This window comes from Erpetoichthys calabaricus, chromosome 17 (assembly GCF_900747795.2).
Source record: "Erpetoichthys calabaricus chromosome 17, fErpCal1.3, whole genome shotgun sequence".
NCBI classification, from domain to species: domain Eukaryota; kingdom Metazoa; phylum Chordata; class Cladistia; order Polypteriformes; family Polypteridae; genus Erpetoichthys; species Erpetoichthys calabaricus.
This window is the reverse complement of record NC_041410.2, coordinates 97,380,894-97,398,196: the sequence shown is the minus strand read 5'-3', so window position 1 is coordinate 97,398,196 and position 17,303 is coordinate 97,380,894. Positions and strand designations below refer to the sequence as shown.

The 17,303-nt window shown below is 41.9% G+C and overlaps 1 protein-coding gene across 1 annotated transcript in view; it reads right to left on the bottom strand.

Annotated features, from left to right (window-relative positions):
- Positions 1-2,550: 2,550 nt before the first annotated feature.
- The window catches only part of gcdha (glutaryl-CoA dehydrogenase a), a 28,381-nt gene continuing 13,628 nt past the window's right edge, over positions 2,551-17,303 (bottom strand). The window contains exons 9-12 of the mRNA XM_028822547.2: positions 13,398-13,501; positions 11,025-11,150; positions 7,774-7,934; positions 2,551-3,140 (exon numbers count right to left, since the gene is read on the bottom strand). Of these exons, the coding sequence (XP_028678380.1) occupies positions 3,067-3,140; positions 7,774-7,934; positions 11,025-11,150; positions 13,398-13,501 (465 nt within the window). The 3' untranslated portion in view covers positions 2,551-3,066. The remainder of the gene's footprint in view (positions 3,141-7,773; positions 7,935-11,024; positions 11,151-13,397; positions 13,502-17,303) is intronic.

The window sequence follows — 17,303 nt, the reverse complement described above, 5'->3', positions numbered from 1 at the left end:
CAAAGAGGGAAGTGAACCAGCAAGTTATCTGGAAGCAGCATTGTAATAGCTTAATTATTGGTGGATTGTTATTTTTAAAATACCTTAACTACAGGCAGACAAGGTGACAAATTGAATCTAGGTTACACTAATGAATGAGAGTTAGGGCTAAACTGGCATCCTCCTGGGCGACAATCTGTTTCTGGACAGACTAAGCCACTGAATCACGTCCCTGAGTAGATGCCGGCTGATTTCATTCCCCCTTCTTGTTCTTCAGATACTTTTAGGCTGCACTGGGGAATTTCTTTTCAAAGATGATGACTTCCCAGCGGTGTCAGAGCTTCCTGCTGCTTCAGTCATTTTAATGTAACACCCCAAATCTGCTCAAATTAAAAGCTGTCTTGATGGATGCCACGGCACAACTATTTACTGCCAGGCAGACAGTAAAGTGGGTCAGGGATGATCGGCCCGCATTAACTCTTTTTGCACCTATAATGACATCTCGCAAGCAAATGTATGCTAGAGAAGAAATTGAAAAATCTGCATTGGCATCAAAAGTGGCTAACAAACAGGAGTTTGGACCTAAAGAATATGCCCAATTTATTACCAGTCGCTGAACCATTTTGGTATGATAATGTGGTTTTGTGTTTGTGATGGCTTATGGGAAGTTGGAAGACACACAGTGCAGTACTCTGCCATTAGTCATGGTAAAGCCAAGGTCAAATGAACACAGACGCTCCGCTGTGTAATGGCACCATTGTCAAAACAATGCACCATAGTAGTGAGATGTCTTTGGGCAGAGGGAGTGAAAGCTGCTCAAGTTCACCTGCCGATGTTGGCTTGTGCAGATCGGTAAGCCGTTCGGGTAGCCATCTTGCACAAACTTTATGGGACCCCATAAAAAGAACAGCAAGACCCTCACAACATTAGGTGGCAGTGTTCTTCTGGGGTGCCCTCAGTATAGACACCAATGGGGATGGAATGAGACATGTCGCTCACAAACATGGCCTGTTGGTTTCTTTGGAGGCCACCAGGTGGCGCTGCCAAAAAAAAAAAAAAAAACTTTAATGTTCTGTGGAGCTTCATCTTGGCCCAGACGTGCTTCCCAGTTGGAATCTCATGGGAAAGTACAGTAAGTAACTCTGGGTCAAATTTAAATGAAGATACCTTGTCTCGAGCAGCACGGTGGCGCAGCGGGTAGCGCTGCTGCCTCGCAGTTAGGAGACCCAGGTTCGCTTCCCGAGTCATCCCTGCGTGGAGTTTCCTCCGGGTACTCCGGTTTCCTCCTGTCTACGGTCCAAATACATGCAGGTTAGGTGCATTGGAAATCCTAAATTGTCCTGTGTGTGTGTGCTGGTGCCCTGCCCGGGGTTTGTTTTCTGCCTTGTGCCCTGTGTTGGCTGGGATTGGCAGTTAGGATTTAGCGGGTTGGATAATGGACGGATGGATGGAAGAGGACAACACTTACTGGAGGAGTGAAGGGCAAACCGACTGATGGACAGACACCATTGTGGTTGTCTTACTGTAAAAGGAACTGTTTGTAATAAAGCACTCTTGATTTGAACCCAGGACTGAGTGCGAGGTTTTGGGCTCAGTGGTGCTCCCTACTGGCCACAACCCGACTGCCAGCAAGGTGGCCCCTAAAAAGGACCTTCTGCTAAATCTTCAGTGGTGACACTCGCTCCCAGTTACTCTGTCTGTCCTTTTGCCCGCTCATGCGTGCCACCCGGCTCCACCTCGCTCTGCTCACCTGGGTTCAGGGGCAACCCATATGCCACTCTTTCCATGACTTGGCTATGCAGCAGGGCTGATGGACTCGAGCAGCCGGGAAATGCGTCTGAAATGCCCTCAGTGCTGGGTCTGCAGTTCAGTTCAGACCTATTGTTATTTGTACAAAGTAGAGTGAAGCGTTTAAGGGCATCTGCTCAGCACTCCGCCACTTGGCATGAATCTCCGTCAGTAGGCCACGTAAAAACAGGTGAAGAGTGAGAGCTCTTTAGAAGAAATGATCGTGTGATGTGAGGACGCGCACTGCAGCCCAACTACGATGGCGGCCGGGAGCAAACTACTGATCAGGAAATGTATTCTTACCTCCAGAGAAATAGGTTCAAGAATCTGGTGATAAATGATTTGATAAATGATTTCTAGTTTCCTTTCATAATCATAAGGATACCAGAATAAACGCAGAAGGCCTCATTTCTTAAATCAAATCCTTTGTTACTTTAAAGCAGACGTACTTGGTACATTTTAAAACTTCTTCATTCACCTATAGATCCACGTTCCCTTCAGCCGCATCGGAAGCTGCAAGAACACACAAGGTACTTTTAAAGGACTGGCGCCCCGTGTCCAGGGTTTGCTCCCTGCCTTGTGCCCGTTTCAGGTTACGAAATGACTGACTGAATGACCGGCGTCACTTTAAAACACAATTTGATGTGGCAAATGAAGACATACAGCGACTGTGGAGAAATAGCTTGGATTTGAAAAATACCAAACTTTGAAGTTGTATGCAAACCTTCACAGACCTCGACCACTCAAAAAAGTTTCATCTTGAAGCAAACAGACACAAAAACATAAATTTATAAATGTTCACTCTGTTGAAAATGTAAAACGTACTCATTTTAAAAAACCCAAAAGTGTCCGCGAAGCACTACACTCTCAAAAACACACAATCCACCTCAACGTCACATGAGAGGGGCCTGAAGTAGGGGCGCAAGGTGGGAACCACCCCTACACGGGGCGCCGGTCCACAGCAGTAGATATTCAGTTTGCTGCTTACTCTTTAAAGCTACTAAAACATAATTGGGAAAGAAAAATGAAAAGATCTGCAATTAACCATTAGAAAAAGGAAAAATTACATGGAATATTTCATCTGTTCCAGAAATCTGGAGGGGTGCTATAACAGTTTATTAAAAACTCAATTTCATGTACAGCGCCTCACTCGTGTTTTACGAATGTACCATTTATGTTGTCCGAAGGCAATTAGGATGCGTGTGCAGCGATTAATTCAACATTTCATTGGTAAAAGTGAAGCTGGAATCCATTCCCCTGTTAAGTGTCTTTATGAATTTCCCCATCTTTGAAAAAGTGTTACTTTCCAACGGTGAAAGACTGCAGTCCAGTAATCGCTCTGCCGAGGATCAACGCATGAATGTCATGAGTCCCTGAAAAAGAAAAAGAACAGAAAACAACATTCAACTTTGGAGCCATCGCAGCATACAAAGACGGGGCTGCCATCTAGTGGTCAACTGCTATCGTTACACTCCAATGACCAATATCTAGAAACATGAACTATAAAAGGGGGACTGCTAATAAAATCTGCTTAACTCGATCCAGGATCACACACAAGCCTATCCCAGCAGCACCAGACAAGAACCAAATCTGGGGGGGGGTCTGTCAGTTTACCAGAGGGGCTACTCACATATGCGCTCACAATAGACCTTACTTGTCACTTATTATTTATATATATCTAAATATCAATGAACGTATCAATGTGTGTGTATATATATATATATATATATATATATATATATATATATAACAATCTAAATAGAAATATATATAGTGAAAAGTCAAGTAAAATGACACCTTTTAAAAAGATTACAATTTGCAAGCTTTCAAGGCAACTCCTTTTCAGGCAAGATGTAATCATTCTGTTTGACTTCTCACTACAGTACATTCATAATGGCTAACATGGCACAACACCCTATCTTATATAAAAACGTCTAAACATGAAAGTGTGTGTATGTCTGTCTGTCTGTCTGGCCCAGGATGGTGAGAGGCAGAGTTGGGGTGAGGGCTCCACCTCTGAAGATACAGAAACTCACTTAGCCGCTAATAACACAAACGAGGCCAGCATGTCAGCAAAACGAAACCTCAGAAGAAAGACAAAGTCGCTTAGCCTCTAACATCGGCACAACGGTATCCCTTTAACTTTTCCTCCCGCCGCTAATACGCAAGCGAGGTGAGCACGTCAGCAAAATGAATCCTCCTAGGAGAGTGCCCCCAGAGTCGTTCCTTTCAATTATCTGACGTCTCTACATTTCAGTTTTTTTCCTGACGATTTCAATAGTTTCTAGGACCCTGGACATTTTACAGCACAGGCTTACACAGCTAGTAAGTACTATATAATAAAATGACGTCACGCTTCCCCTTCCCCTTATCCTGCAGCCTCTATCTCGGATTTGCGCTAATAAATTGCTACCACAAGTGAACTATGATACTTAGTGTGCTGAGAGACCTCGCAAGATCAACCAGAATGTTCAAGCAAATTATAGAGAAAAAAAAAATGCCCGATCTAAATCTGTGAAGTCGTTCTCTAGTTTGTTAACTAAGCTGAGTTAAGGTTACACCCCGAGGCTGGCGTGTGAGTGAGGAGGGCCCCGCTCCCCTCTCCGCAGCGTCTCTCTTGGAGTTGCGCAAATAAATCGGTAACACAAGTGAACTCTGATACTGAGGGCGGTGAGAGAAGTCACAAAGTCAATGGGAATGTTCAAGCAAATGATATAAAAAAAAAACAAACCATGATCTAAATCCGTGAAGTAAAAAGTGGACAGATGTTGGAAATATAAATATATATACATAAATATATATACACACACACACATATATACATATACACATATACAGTATGCCATGGCGTGTGGTTCATTTATTTGACAGCCTGGAGATCGGAGTAATTACATTCATAGCATTCGTAGTCTGAAACACGATCTGATTGTATGGGTGGTTATTTGACAGTAAAAACTATATAACCTTCTATGAACTGCTTCTCGCAACTGAGAGGGCATGGCGGACGTTTGCTGACCAACCACATGCGTTACCTGGTAGGTAACCACCCATACAATCGGATCGTGTGTCAGACTACAAATGCTATATATATATATATATATATATATATATATATATATATATATATATATACACTAGACATTAAGCCCGTTACAATAACAGGCGCTAGAACAGTAGTCCATAAACATTAGTAGGAACAGGAGTTAAATGGCAAGGGACCTTTTACCTCAATAAATTTTTTCCGTAAAATGCCTGTAATTTTCTCCGACAGTAATACTGGCTTTGCTGTCCGTAATATGCGTTTAATTTTCTGTCACAACAGTGGGCAATCAGCAGATTCTCCCCAGCAACTGATGTGCGCGAAAAATAAATCTACTTTTACTTTACACTTTACCGGGCCAAGCTTCGTAATCGCAAATCTGACATCCTCAGAGTGAACACTCGCACAACAATGGGGAAGCTGGTCTCCGCATCTCAGAACCCGATTGGATGTTCTGTGTTTTCTTTTTTAGGTCTTACCTCATTTACCGAAATCCGATTGGATCTGCCACACGATATTTTATAGGTCCCGCCCTCTCTTGTCTTGTGTGACGCGTCAGGCGGCCTTTGAAGCATCGCACCGTGCCCCCACGCATGTGCACTTCACCAAAGACACATACACACACGGACACTGGACGCACACAGGGGTTTTATTAAAGAGGATATAATATATAGACACATACACACAGAGAGAGAGAGAGAGATTGAGATTAATGGCACCTTTAATGTTTTTAGGCCAAGCCAATGGGTGAACGAACGCTGGCTCTAAGGGTTTGAATAGAATCTGACAAGTTCGACTTTTAACCAGCTTCATTTATTTTCTACAGGTGGTGATCCACATTAAGACTAATCACCTCTGTAAGTTTTTTAAATGAGGCTAGTCAAGAACATTCTCAGCACGCCATGTGTTTCCTTCACAATCGCAGTGCTGACAGTTTTAAGACGCCTTATAGAGTCGAGATGGACAGTTCCCGATTTCAGCTTTCCTTTAACTGCGCACGGCACGACTGTTGCACGTTCTCATTATCTGAAAAAAATCCATTTTCTTCCTGCAGTTTTATCGTTTCAAGTTTTTCTGCCACAAAAGCCACACGCTGACTCATTGCAACAATAATAAAGCAGATTATCAGTTGAAGCGCACAAAGCGAGCAAACGAACGCTGCTGCTTATCTTGTTTGATCAATTCGCAGAATCAGTCATCTGAATGCCTCATCTACTCTTTAAAGAAAATTGAGATGTTTCAAATGTTTGTCCATAAAAGAACAAAAACAAAACAAAAAGAAAAATCTTACAATTGTGAAGAACACCTAGGGCCAGGAGTCCTCAGTCCCAGTCCTGGAGGGCCGCAGTGGCTGCAGGTTTTTGTTCTCACCTGGTTGCTTAATTAGAAAGCAATTCTTGCCAATAATTTCATTTCGTGGCTTGTTGGTGCTTTAAGTCTGCCATGTCAGCTCGTTCTCATTCTCCTCGATTTCCTCCGCCTTTCTAAGGATGTCATCCAAATGATTTGAAGACTAAAATGGAGGAGTAACTCTCAGTCCTTCACCTTTTTCTCTTCACTTTCCTTCCAAGTATTTAATTAAACCCAATAGTGCATGATAAATACGCACAGGGGTGTAAAAGGAGAACTGCTGCTCTCTTTGGTCATTTGCATGTTATTGTTAATTAGGAGCCATTAAAAACCGAGAATCCAGCTGTTTAAGACTAAAATAAGAAATAAGGGTTCAAAATGTTAACGAGCGAGACCACTAAAGTGAAGCAGAAGTGTCACTTGAGCAATAAGGGCTTCTTATTAAGCAGTTGGGTTGGAGCAAAAACCTGCAGCCACTGCGGCCCTCCAGGACGTGATTGAGGACCCCCTCCCTAAGGCAGCCCCTGGGCAAGTCACACTCAAGGAAAATATAATAATATGAAGTACAACGACACAAACTACAACTCAAAGCAGAAAGTTAAAAATGGGACTGCTGGGGGAGTGCAAGTTCATTTACATCAGGGGTCCCCAACTCCGGTCCTGGTGGGCCGTAGGTTTTCATTCTAACCATCTTCTTAATTAGCGAGTGCCATCTTTGCTGCTGATTCACTTGTTTTGCCTTCTTTTTAATTGACGTGACTCAGACCACCTTAGTTGTTTATTTCCTTAATGAGCAGCCAAACAATAATGAGACACAAAAACAAGCCGCCACATGAGCAGCTCACCTGAAAATAAAGAAAGGCGAAGGTCTCAGTCAGGATGGTCTGCTCAGGTCACTAAAACATCTTGACGGTGGTCTTAGAAAAAAAACCCAGAAAATCAACAGTCTGCTGTGGCAGAACAAGAGCAGCAACAAGTCCCGATATTCAGTAACGACTTCTCATTAAGAAACTGGTTGGCGTGAAATGGGTTGGAGTTTGAAGCCCCAGTTTAGCTGCTCATCTGTCGGCTCATTTCACATCTCATTCTTGTTTGGCTGCCATTTAAAGAAGAAACAAATCAATTCCGAGAACTGAATCCTTAAAAACAGGGCTGTTAAAATTAGGGAAAAGGAGTTAATTAGCTGTGAAAACTGATTAGGAAAAGGGTTAGAATGAAAACCTGTAGCCACTGCGGCCCACCAGGACTGGAGTTGGGCACCCCTGCTCTATTAGATAATTTAAACTTGGAAAAGTACAATGGCAGATCCATATAATGGTGAGTGCTTATTTGGTTTACTGCAGTGCTAAGAAAGAATAAAACACTCCAACCTCCAATATGACACAATGTCCACACCTCATGTATTCCAGACTTGCGTCTTTACGTTTGTATTCATGTGATGTGCTGTAAGCAGAACGTTGAATGCAGCATCTGGCCAACACACAACATAAACAGCACTGCGCCCACAGTCTTCATCACACATCTAGCCAGGTCTCAAGATCCCGAAACCCGTAAAGCTTTCCAAACTGCCCTTCTCACTTCTCGTAAAAGTGCAGGTCGCCGGTCAGGCGTCTCACCTTCGTAAGTATTGACAGCTTCTAGATTCATCACGTGGCGTATGACATGGTATTCATCTGCAATGCCGTTGCCCCCCAGCATGTCCCGGCACTGTCGTGCAATATCCAAAGCTTTCCCACAGGAGTTGCGCTTCAACATGGACACCATCTCTGGGGCCGACCTGTTCACAGACAAATCCAGTTAGTTAGCAGCTGCGGTTTGAAAACAGGCCACCTGAAAAAAGTCACATTCATCCACTTGTCTTTATACCCGTTCAGTGTATTAAGATGAAATAAAAGTTCACATTTGTACGGAAGCCGAGAGAAGATGTGCAATATCGTTATTTTTATTTAATTGTTTCCTCGAGATAACAAACTAATTTTATCGAGATCTCGAGAAGACAGACTTTGTTTTCTCCAGATAATGGACTCATTTTATCGAGATCTCAATAAAACAAAAGATCTTGTTTTCTCAAAAATGATGAAATAATTGTACCTAACGTTTAATGTTTAGCTTATTGAAGCCACGTCCTGTTTGAAATGGACGAGCAGAAGTGTATTGATCAGCGCGTCACACTTTTGTTCAGTCAAGGGCTGACTCAGGCTGAAATGTGTTTATGCCTTAGTTTAGAAAATAATAATGTTAGTGTCCGTCATTTAAGAAGACGGTTAGCAAGGCTTCAGCTGTATAGGCGTCGCAATCTAAGCGAGCCTGATGCCAGGAGCAACGGTTAAGTTTCGTTTTCTCGAGATCGCGATAAAATTATTCAGTTATCTCGAGAAAGTTAACACCTTTGGTACTGTGTCTCTCCGGAAAATCCTTGGGTACTGTTGGTTTGATTTTGTGTTGCTCATGGAGTCCCAAATGAAGCGCATGACCTGCATTGTGAGGGAGCGTCAGTTACAGCACTACGGCCATGTGGCGCGTTTCCCCAACCCCCAAGGGTGATCCGGCTCGTAAGATTCTCTTTGGGACTGGATCATGTGTCTGCCTGGGTGGTTGACAACCGGGATCCCGAGTTGTTTCGATGTGTGCGGCAACACCCTGTACCGGTGCATGCTCCCCAACTTGACTTGACATGACTTTTCTTCTGAAATTTTCATGGTGGGTTGTTGGCTTTGATCTCAGAGCACGGTGAACGCCGTCAACTCAAACTTGCAAATGTGACTACTAGTCCCCTTCATTACGTCTTCTCTAAACCTCTGCTTGCTTAAACTAAAAAAAGTCACAGCTTCTTCAATGCTTTCTCTTAGCTTAGAATTAGCAGCCGTGGAGTCGGCCCTGTTGCTACTGTCAGCACATCCTGCTGTTGAGTCTGAAATCAGCCAAGCTGCACGTCTCTGGACTCGCTGTAGCATTGTTGAAACATCTTTGTCACATGGAGGTCGACATTGCACACAATACTGAAGACAAGGTCAATGTAAAGAATAAGGAATACATCTCATGGATTTGTACTCAAAACAGACAGAAGGCACAGTGTGTGCCTGAAAGGTACGGGAGGTGAGCAGGGAGTGTATGATTCAGTTATTGTGATTGGCACAGGGGTTCAGTAAGCGTTAGGGGTTAAACAGGGTTATTTGGAGTCTCTCAAACCCTTTGGGTACTTTGGTCTCCTTGGATTTTGTTCTGGTATCGAGGTCAACTCATGATGGCCCCCAATGACCACAATATGGATTTAATTTTGCTGTGATACACACATACGAGGGATGTTCAAAAAGTTTCCGCCCTGTCACACTCGTGCGCATGGGAGGTAGCTAACAGGCCTGCACGAGAGTAATCCTGTGCCAGACCAGGGGGTGGCGGACTGTGCCAACTCTTTTTCTCACTTTCCTGCAGACAGTTCACAGGAAAATTCCGGGTCTGAGCCTATGGATGAGGACCCTTCCGGTTCTGGCCCTTTGGATGACGTCACTTCCTGTACTAGCTTATTAAGCAGCCATTTTCCCTCTATCCAATCAGCTCTGTTTTGGACTCTGGTCTGTACACCATTTATTCCGATTTTGCACAAGTGGCTGCCCCAAACCTTTTTGGACTCGTTGTCAATTCTTGTGACACGGCCCTTTTATATTTTCATTGGCAATGGTGGAGGAGGGTGGGAGGAGTTGTGATTGGTCATGTCGGAAAGTGTCATGTGACTAGTTCTGTCTGGCAAGCTAGCTGCCCTTGCAGTTGACTATAAGAGTCATCACCCTGTGGTCAAGATGGCTGCCAAACATATAAATTGTACCAAAGGGTAACAGCCTTTTGTCATACGCCTTTTTGTGAGCAGGTGTGCCAGGAGCAAAAATTAATCTCCGCATTTGTGTGTTCAGTATGGGGATCAAGTTCTCTCTCGTTGAGTCGTCTAGGAGTGGATTGAAATGTTTGAAAATGGCCGTACTAATGTGACAGGTGCAGAGAGAGTTCCTGAAGGGAAGAAGAATTTCATGTGATGATGATGATGATGTGAAAGCAGCGGTGCATCAAGTGGCTATGCGCTCAATCAAAAACATTTTTTGCTGATGGCATTAAAACGTTGGTACGATGCGGGGAAAATATAGCACCACAAAGGAAGGTGACCATGTAGAAAATGTTTTTGAAATTCTTAATAGAGTTTAAAAAAAAGTGTGGAAACTTTTTGAACGTCCCTCATATAAAAGCATTTTAACTCATGTTACAAAATCAGCTCTCAGAAATTCCTTATTGAAGGTTAGCATTCAGAGACAGGATATAGTGGATGGCGACGGACAAAATCTATTTCTATATCCAAGAACCTGCCACATTAGTCTGTTTATAGAAAGGGAATAAAGGAAATCAAAGATAGCTGTATCGTTTATCTAATGAATTGTTGCACACAATATTTGAATAAGATTATTAAAAATAAGAGCAGCCACCACACCCTGCTGCTTTGCCGTCCCTGGGCTTGGCTGAACAGCCGAAAACTCTGCAACAGACAAGCAACAGGTCGATGGCTCCTTTTGTATCAGAGACTTTTGTGGCGATGAGGAGGGTGATACCTTCCTACAGCTGCGTGTGTGTGAAAAGTTAAAGCAGAATTAAAAGTCAAGATGAATGATTGTAATCATTTCTACGTGTGATGGCTCACAATTTAAAAAAGCAACATACAATGTTCAGGATCTTGTGCCCACTGCTTAATACAAGTCACTGGGGTAAGAATTAAGTCGGGGACCAATCACAGATACCTGGTGTCACTTCAGGCCATACTGTATCAGATTTTATTCCTGCAGATTCATTAGCTAAAAAAAAAAAAAAAGAAGAACATGTGACCTACTTCTTCTGGTCCATCAGCCGTCCCAACTGGAGACACGCCTGAAGACCGATGGTGATTTCAGTTAACATGTCCGCCATCTTCTTCTGAATGAGTTGGTTCCTGGCCAGAGGAACTCCAAACTGGATTCTAGTAGAGAAGCATCACAATAGAGAGTATGACAGAGTCATCAAGAAAAACAGTCTTTAGTTAACTTTAGGGGATACAGACGGGCTGCATCTGCAGAATATACAGTACATGGAAGTCAATTATCTCATTACAGACTGCACACAACAGGATGTGTATATAAAAAAGGCGGGCAATATACAAATACGCAGTGATAGCAGCAAGCTACGTAACAAAGCTGCCAGTCAGATAGATGACTTTGTGATGTCAGTCCGAACGGCCACAGACAACTCCAACGCTCGTTATTTTAAAGTAGAAGAGAGTGAACAGACAAGACACCCCAGTAAGGCCGATTAACATCAGTGCTTCTCAAACTCAGTCCCAGGGACCCAATGTGGCTACAGGTTTGTCTTTCAAACAATTCCTGGCCTCATTACCCAAGCTGTTAGTTCCTAGTTTCTATGTTTTGGGGTTAATACTGACGTTCTGTAAAACCTATCTTAGAATGTACCAAGTATTTATGTATGTGACATGGGGAGACACTTTTAAAGATTTTCATCATTATCGTGATTTTCATTCTGCTCTTCTGGTTATTTAATTCATCATTTATTGGGGGTCTGATGATGAAGTAGTTGTAGCCTTTTAACATTCAGTGGCATATGCCTGGGTGTCTACTCTGCTTGTTAACTATTATTAGGATATAAATGAGGGGAAAAATGTAACATAGAAAAAATGCAAAACAAAGTAGAGTTAAGCATTTAAAGCTATAGCAAAAACAAATATGTCTAAGTGTCAAAAATGTAAAAAAAAAATCAAATCAATCAATCACACAGTTTAATGAATGCAGAATAAGAGAAGAAAAAACAAAAACACAGCTAATTAGATCAATTAGAGGTCTAAGACCCAATCTTAGAAAGCTAATCTTTGATGTTAAATTCATATGTTCACTTAATTTCAATAAAAGAGTATCAGTTCCTTGTAACTACCTAGAATATGGTACTGCAGAGCCTTTTACCCAATATAGGCCGACATGATATAGAACTTTCTTAGCTATATCTGTACAACAGAGTGTTCATTAAGCCAGTTAGGAAATAGTCTTACTGCCAGCACCGACTATGAGATTTGCTGCAATTAGGAGATGGCACAGAGTTTTCTGACTGTGTTTAACATGCTTACGTGTTTAGTGTGCCTCAAGTGTGACTGTATGACCAAACTCGGAGAAATACATGTGGAAGTGTGTGTGTGTGTCCGGCCCGGAAGTGCGAGGGTACAGCATGAAGCTCAAAGAAAGTGAAGCCACAGAGAAAAGACAAACTTGCTTAGCCACTAATACACAAGCGAGGAGAGCACATCGGCAAAACAAAACCGCCGAGGAAAGAGAACCTCGCTTAGCCGCTAATGTACAACCGATGCGATTGATTAAAATGGCAGAATCCATGGTTTCTAGGAGCCCAGGCTTTTTACAACATGGCTTACACAGCTACTATATTAATATATATACTGTGATGGACGACCGGCTATGGACTCCGGTTGCCACCCCCAGGCCGCTAGGAGGAGCCCTCCGGACAGCATATTCGTGCCCCGAGTTCCAGCAGGGCCTCATGGACTTTGTAGTGTAGTGACACAGTCCTGCTGGATACCTTGGGGGCCGCCAGGAGTCGCTGTAGGGGGGCTAGTGGGCTCTTGCATGCCCTATAACCCGGGAGTGCGTGTCAGTCACGTGACTGGAGGAAGCGACGTGCTCCCGGGATGAAGAAGAGGACTGTTTGCCCTGACCCGGAAGGAAATAGACTTGTGGGTTGTGCTTAGAACCACTTCCGGGTCAGGAGCTATAAAAGGACTAAGGAAAGCCCAGAACACCGAGCTGAGCTGGGAGGTAGGAGGGCGAAGTGTCTGGGAGTGGAGGATTGGTTTGAGAGAAGAATTGTTATAGGAGTAGTGTGGTGGAAAGAGTGCTTGGTGCACTGTACAATAATAAAAAAAATAGTAGTTGTACTTTTACCTCGTGTCAAGAGTGGTACCTGAGGGTTCGAGAGGTGGACAAACGCAATATCTGCTACAATATATATATACATTAATATGTATATATATATTAATATGTATATATATATATATGGGTTGGCGAGCGAAGTGAGCAGGCAGCTAAGCCCCCTAGTGTATATTATATATAAAGAGATGAACAGATAACACAACAGATTTACGCGGGTGACAATATGAAATGTAAAAACCTTCTTTTCATACTTAATGATTTTCTGCTTTGAATTTCCTTACCTGTCCAAGGTGTACTGGCGTGCAGTATGAAAACAGAATTCTGCAGCCCCTAGAGCCCCCCAGGAGATACCATATCGAGCATTGTTCAAACATCCAAACGGTCCCTGTAGAACACATTTAAAAAAAAATTAACATTTATAGGGAAACAGCACAGAAAAAAAAAATTCAACACAGAATAGCTTGGTTCAGACAACATTTTAGACAGTTTTATCTCCTCCACATTTTTGATTGGTTCTGACAGAACCCAAAATGGTTTCCCTGTTGGTGGGACTCAAAAGAGTACAAGGGGAGAACACCCAATTTGCCATTCCTCAGTCGTACTCTATAGTATGGAGAGCTCGCCGAGTTTCCTAGTAGTGTGGAGTTGCAGATCTCTATGGCTTTGCTCCATTGATGAGCCAATCAAACTGCACACATTCAATAACGTTACAAAGCACCCCAGGCATTTGCATCTTTCTCAACATGCCCATTTAAAGGTGTACCTCATGTATTCTTCTCATAAAATATCCTTAAGCTATTATTGAGGTTACGGCTGAGTGAGAGTGATGTTATTCAGGAGTAATGACTATCGAGCAGGCATGTCTTTTAGTAAGCATATCATGTAGTGGGAGTGTAGTGTAGGTCTGCAGGCCACAGCCAGACCCTTCTCCGAGTTTTTTGCAGTGTGTCATGTGGCATAAACATGCAATCTGAGAGCTCCTGAATCGCAAAGCTCCTATAGTCTGAAGCTAGACCATTCTCAACAATCTTGGTGCGGAGGGGCAAGGGCACCAACAGGTCTCTGAATAGTGGCTGGGTCACCTTGATGTATTTGTGAAAGGTTACCTGAAAGTGTTAGGAGACCCAGGATTAAAGCCTCTTTCATTCAGTGCACTGGCAGCATTGACCTGGGATGTATGAAAGAGAGAGGGAGAGAGAGAGAAAGAGAGAGAGAGAGAGAGAGAAGGGTAAAACTATACGGTGAACAGAGCAAGGGGGGAGTGGGAGAGTGGACCAGCCACTCCATGAACGGTCAGATCTCCTGTGTGTGCACATGTGTTTGTAGGAAGGCCAGAGAGCTTAATAGGTTTAATACCCTCAGCCATTCCCCAGTTTTATTTATCTTCTTTTCACTACTCTTTAGTCATTCTAGTCATCATCTACATTTGGGAATGACTCACCAATGGTCCTAAAGTCTTCAGCTGTTATTTATGTAATTCAGTACAGTGATCCCTCGCTATATCACGCTTTGACTTTTGCGGCTTCACTCTATCGCGATTTTTTCTCATACACACTTGCGTCACTACGCATGCGCTTTCTGAGAACTTTTATCTAAGCCCCACGATGGCTCCTAAACATGCTGATTTTTCTAAGTCTTCCGACAATGAAACTAAGCGCTGGAGGAAGATGCTTACCATCCAGGAGAAGGTGAAACTCTTGGATATGATCAAAGATGGCAATACCTTACAAAAGCCTCCTCACGCATATGAAAAGACAGCGCCAGCAATTGCCTATCAAGATGTTCTTCAGCCGCGCACCCGGACACCCACTGCCTACTCCTAGTACTACTTCAGCGGAAGAAGACAACGACGCACCTGCTGAAGATACTGCACCACCGGATGACTCTCCTACTGAGGTCGTGCCTTCATAGGTTAGTGGTTGTGTGTAAGAACTGTGTGTGTGTGTAATTAAATGTATAGTACAATAATAATAATATGACATTTGTAACGTCTAATATGTCTTATTTTGTCTAATATATTGGGTAATTCAAGTGTAATGGTGACTAAATTGCTGCTGCTTTGCAGTAAGGAGACTGTGGAAGATTGTGGGTTTGCTTCCTGGTTCCTCCCTGTGTGGATAGTGCTTTGAGTACTGAGAAAAGCGCTATATAAATGTAATGAATTATTATTATTATTAAAGGGTGTTATTTCATGTCTAGAGGGCTCTAATAATGTTAAAAAACGTATTTAGAAGGTCGTAAACAGGTTTTCTATACTCTAACTGTGAAAATATTTGATTTATAAATAAAGAATCCTACTTAGCGAAAATTCGTTTATCACGGTTGAGTCTGGAATGGATTAACCGTGATAAACGAGGGTTCACTGTAATAAAAGAAAAATAGAGATATATCTATCTGTCTATCTATATATATCTATAATATACCTATATATATCTATCTATATTATATATATCTATCTATAATATACCTATATATATCTATCTATAAGATATTATATATATATATATATATATATATATATATATATATATATATATATATATATATATATATATATATAAAATATACCTATATATATCTATCTAAAAGATATTATATTATATATATATACACACACACACACACACACACACACACTAGGGGGTTCCCCCCTGCTTGCTTCGCTCGCCAACCCCCCTGGCCTGCACTACGCACCAGCCACTTCGCGTCTCTGCTGCTCCTGTTGTGAAGAGGGGGGCTGAACGCACCGCAAGGAGATGCGGTCGCTCCTCCAAAACCCCATCTTAAACGGTGATACAATGGGAAATAGTTTTTTTTTTTTTTAACCTCCTCTTGCTGCTGCTGCTGCTGCTACCGTGCCGTGTGATCTGCATCTTGTGCGTCACTTCGAATGTATAAAAGCCTGTACAGCAGCTGTCATAAGCTTTGTCTTTTATTTCCAGCCCCAGACGTGGTTAAATCTCTTGGCATGCTTGGTTAAGTCTTGTCTCGCGGGACATGAGTTCTTGATATTTTTTAGTTTAGAATTTAAAAACAGAATAAAAATCTGAAAATCTAACAATATCACAGTGAAGTTCGATAAAATCTGAAAAGAATGATACCAAACATATATTATTTATATATATATATATATATATATATATATATATATATATATATAGGTTTTAAAATAAGCCCGATTTAAAGCGTGACAGAAAAAGTCACATAAAAACATCACATAAATTAGTTGCATAAAATCATTGCACTTTTAGGCTTAGGATTTTATATATATGTATATATGTATATATATATATATATATATATATATATATATATATATATATATATATATATATATATATATATATATTCATGGCATTCATAGTCTGAATCACAATCTGATTGTATGGGTGGTTACCTACCAGGTAACGCTTGTGGTTGGTCTGCAAGCTGGCAAACATCCACCACGGTGCCCTCTTTCAGTTGAGAGAAGCAGATCATAGTAAAACTATTTTCAACCATTCTGTCAAATAATGCAAAGATTACGCGACACGTGTTTCACCCTAATTCTGGGCTCATCAGGCGTACACACTCACTGCACCCCCTCTCGGGGAATCGAACCTCGGACATCAGCGTTAGAGGCGAAGCCTCTTACGTTGTGCCACGTTTCGCCCTAGAGGGGGTGCAGTGAGTGTGTACGCCTGATGAGCCCAGAATTAGGGTGAAACACGTGTCGCGTAATCTTTGCATTATTTGACAGTAAAACTTTGCTATATTTATATATATATACATATATACACACATACATACATATATATATACACAGTATATATATATATATATATACTGTATATAGTTATTTAAAAAAGTAAGATATTCATACTAGTCTTTACTTCTATCCATTTTTATGTATTAAGATATGCATTTATTCTCGATTATGTCATTGTTTGAAAGCATAGCAACATCTTTTGCTTTCCACTGTAGTCATCAGTATTTTAAACTGATTTCTTCACCACTGCCCTTTTAGAAATCCAAACATTTCTGTCTCTCCCTCTCTGTCCTGCATTGTTCTTTATTATTTCACATTTCATTTGCTCCTGCACAATTTTCTGGCTGAGAGTTTATAATTCTTACTACAGTTCATATGTGCTTCATTAGCATTCTATAATTCTTTTCTGCTACTATGTAATATCAAGATAACGGTGTCA